The sequence below is a fragment of the Neomonachus schauinslandi genome, chromosome 5 (genome assembly GCF_002201575.2).
Source record: "Neomonachus schauinslandi chromosome 5, ASM220157v2, whole genome shotgun sequence".
In the NCBI taxonomy this organism is placed as follows: domain Eukaryota; kingdom Metazoa; phylum Chordata; class Mammalia; order Carnivora; family Phocidae; genus Neomonachus; species Neomonachus schauinslandi.
Window position 1 is genome coordinate 132,927,717 of NC_058407.1, and position 3,611 is coordinate 132,931,327.

Here is a 3,611-nt window from a genome sequence, read left to right on the forward strand (position 1 = left end):
CCGCACCTGCTCCCCGCACCTGCTCCCCGCACCTGCTCCCCGCACCTGCTCCCCGCACCTGCTCCCCCGGCTTCCGGCGTGGGTAAGTGCAGGGACGACGATTCGGCTTACCAGTAACATAAGTAAAAATAACAGGCCCCTTCCGTTCCTACCTTCTCGCAAGAGGAACGCTGCCTCCCGCTCCTCTTCCTCAAGTCCCGCCCCTTTTGCCCACCCGGCGGGGGAGACGAATCTGCGGCCGCGGAATCGCCCGCAGCAGCGCGCCGCGCTCCGAGGGGCGGAAGTAGATCTTTACGCGGAGCCGTAAAGCGCGCTCCCTTCCGGTTAACGACAGCCGCCGCGACCGTCCCTGCCGGCTGTCCTCCGGTAAGCATCTCCGCCGGACCCTGGGCATTTCCACAAGTCTTCCCAGCTCGGACTCTTCGCTGGGGGCGCCCCCTTCGCCTTGGATCATGTTCAAGAAGTTCGATGAAAAGGAAAATGTGTCCAACTGCATCCAGTTGAAAACCTCAGTTATTAAGGGTATTAAGAACCAATTGATAGAACAGTTTCCGGGGATTGAGCCGTGGCTCAATCAAATCTTGCCCAAGAAAGATCCGGTCAAAATCGTGCGCTGCCACGAGCACATAGAGATCCTCACGGTCAACGGAGAGTTACTGTTCTTTAGACAGAGAGAGGGGCCTTTCTACCCGACCCTGCGGCTCCTTCACAAGTACCCCTTCATCCTGCCGCACCAGCAGGTGGACAAGGGGGCCATCAAGTTTGTGCTCAGTGGGGCCAACATCATGTGTCCCGGCCTGACGTCCCCGGGGGCGCAGCTGTACCCCGCCGCGGTGGACACGGTCGTGGCCATCATGGCCGAGGGCAAGCAGCACGCGCTGTGCGTCGGCGTCATGAGGATGTCCGCCGAAGACATCGAGAAGGTCAACAAGGGAATCGGCATCGAGAACATCCACTACTTGAACGATGGGCTGTGGCACATGAAGACGTACAAGTGAGCGTCTGGAGGGGCGCCCCGGGACTGGAGCTGTGGACGTGGTGCTGCGTCTGTGTTTGTGTCTGTGGGACGGCATGAAGAGCATTCCTCCGCGCTTACGACAGATGCTCAGAGGAACAAAAAACCAAGTAAAGATTTGGAAGGAGCCCAGCTGTCTGTATCTGTGTCCTTTTGCGCGTGTGAGTACGGGTGTGCGTGTTGGCAGCGGGGCGCTTCGTGGAGAGGCGCCGGGTCCTCTGCCCCAAGCGGATGTCGGTTCAAAGGCAGGTGCATCATCTGTGGTAGAAAAGTAGATTTTTCAAAGCGAAGAGCATGCAGTTGGGAGACAGACCCACAGTTGGGATCCAGGAGTTGGGAGAAAAAAATGACCGGAGAGGGGCCCGAGCAGCTTGGTTAACACAACACTGGAAGGATAAGTCCAGTACAGAGTGTCCCGCAGGCATTAGTGACTGTCTGCCCGACAAGCATCATCCCATCCCCCCTTGCTGGCAAAACTCAGTCCGTCCCGGTTCTACGTGAGCCAGGAAAATTCTGATTAGGTTAGGCCCACCGCAGTGCTCTGTTTCCCAGTGAGACGGAGTCATTTGTGGGTGGTCACGGGACCTACGGCCAAGTAGAATCTTCCTATTTAGGAATCCCTAGGAATCCGTAGGTCCTTCCTCCCACATTTTTGAGTTATTTACCTGGGCGGCCATGTGACCTGTGTTAGGAGGGGCTGCTTGAAGGTTTCTGGGAAAGGTGTGCAGGCTCTCAAAGATGCCTGGGGAGAAACAGCCTCCCTGCTTTGGGTGGACATGGGCATGTGTGATTTTGCCCTTGCCGCACACATACATGCACACAGACTGACATACACACACTAACATACACACAAAACCTTGATGAGCATCAAGTCTGAACATGGAAAGCAACCATGCCCTTGCTGATTTATGAGCTGATGATTAATCAGCTGTTTAGATTCCATATACCGGGACTCTTTATTAAGGGATGTGGTGAAGTTATGTGAGATAAAAACAGTTTTCTTACCAATTACTTCATCTTGACTTGGGTTTTCTGAAATTTAAAGCCAAAGTTATCTCAATTTTTACAGAATGGCATCATAGACACCCAGCTGAAAAATTGTGTAAAGGAGAGGAAAACAGGTCAACTGAAGGCTCATCGGCGACTTCGCCATGATCGGTTTCAGTGTCACTCCTATGAATGCAAGATAAATTGCGGTAGATTTAGGGGTGAATGGAAAGTGAAAAGGTAAAATGTGGATATTTAGACTCATGTTATTCCTTACAGAAGTTTGGTTGTGAATGAAAAGATACTGGGTAAAAACTAGAGGAAGGTTATAGTCAAGATATTTTGTTTTCGAGTCCAGATTATTTTTGTTATTTTTATTGTTGTTGTAGGTTGTTGATGGGATATCTAAGTATGTCTACTTGTTGAGGAGAAAGATCACTAAGAGTAGGAATACTCGATGGGGACAGAATCAATGGGCTAGAAAAGTGGGAAGGAATGGCTCCAAAAGGAGAGGAGGGGCTGATCTGCCCTCATAAATCTGCACATTTGGATTATGTCCGTTCATCACAGAGTTGTCCTGTAACAACTCAAACTCTCCTCATTAGAGCACTATTTTTTCCTCAGAGGATTAGGGCTTTTGCCCCGTTTAACTGTCTACCCCAGTCAGCACCATTCTGGCCGTTGGTGGACACCTGAGGAGGCCCTGGAAGCATCTCATGATAATATTCGGGAGCGGCAGTGACTCTGACGAACACGGACGGAGACACTCAAGGTAAGAACCCTACAGTTCTTTCACTGTGTCGCCACCAACTATCTCCACCAGAAGTTGAAAGAGGACCCTCTGCATCTATTTTAAGCCTTCTTACAGGACTCCTCACTCATGCACATGCATGCTATCTTCCATTATTGGACAGTGATGCTGATCCTTGTATTGATACCAATCCTACCAAACAACTCACGGTAGAAATCCTGCATACACATTGGAAGGGATGGAGGGCAAGAGTTAACATGACCTTCCTGGAATGTCATACAAAATTTGGTGTGTATATTCAGAGATAGATGTATTTATTAAAGCCTTCTCTACATTCATCATACATTTAAGGTGATCTATGAGCCAAAAGGTTATTATGAACAATTAAAGTAGAAGAGGATTGTCTCTACTTACTCTTGGCTAATACCAATGTCTAATTCGATGGTGAGGAGACTGGCAAATACAAGTGATAGTCACATCTTACCTCAAGAATCCGCTCACTCCAGTGCTGTTTCATCCAGAATAGTTCAACAAACATTATTGGGTACTTGCTTTGGGGCTAGATACTGGGCTGGAAGTAAGATGCAGAAATATAAAATACCACCCTGTTTTCCAGGAGCTTAGTCTTGTTAGGAGGGCAAACATGTAGATACATAATTTAATTTCAAATATGTGTGTATGTATATACATCTACATATAGTAAATGTATGAATTACTTATTGTAATATGGTATGAATGAGTGAGGGAAAGTTGTCTCTGCCTCGAAAATCAAAGAGGATTTCTTAGTTAGAGGCTGTCTCAGTAGAAATGTTAAAAAAAAAGATTAAGGATGTTTTCATAATGAAAATGGTGAAAAAA

At 48.5% G+C, this 3,611-nt stretch overlaps 1 protein-coding gene across 1 annotated transcript; it reads left to right on the top strand.

Moving 5' to 3' along the window:
* Nucleotides 1–332: 332 nt before the first annotated feature.
* LOC110586532 (malignant T-cell-amplified sequence 1-like) lies at nucleotides 333–1,142 on the top strand. Its single transcript, XM_021696758.1, has one exon. The coding sequence runs from the start codon at nucleotides 453–455 to the stop codon at nucleotides 996–998; it is 546 nt and encodes a 181-aa protein (XP_021552433.1). The 5' UTR covers nucleotides 333–452; the 3' UTR covers nucleotides 999–1,142.
* The last annotated feature ends 2,469 nt before the right edge of the window (nucleotides 1,143–3,611 follow it).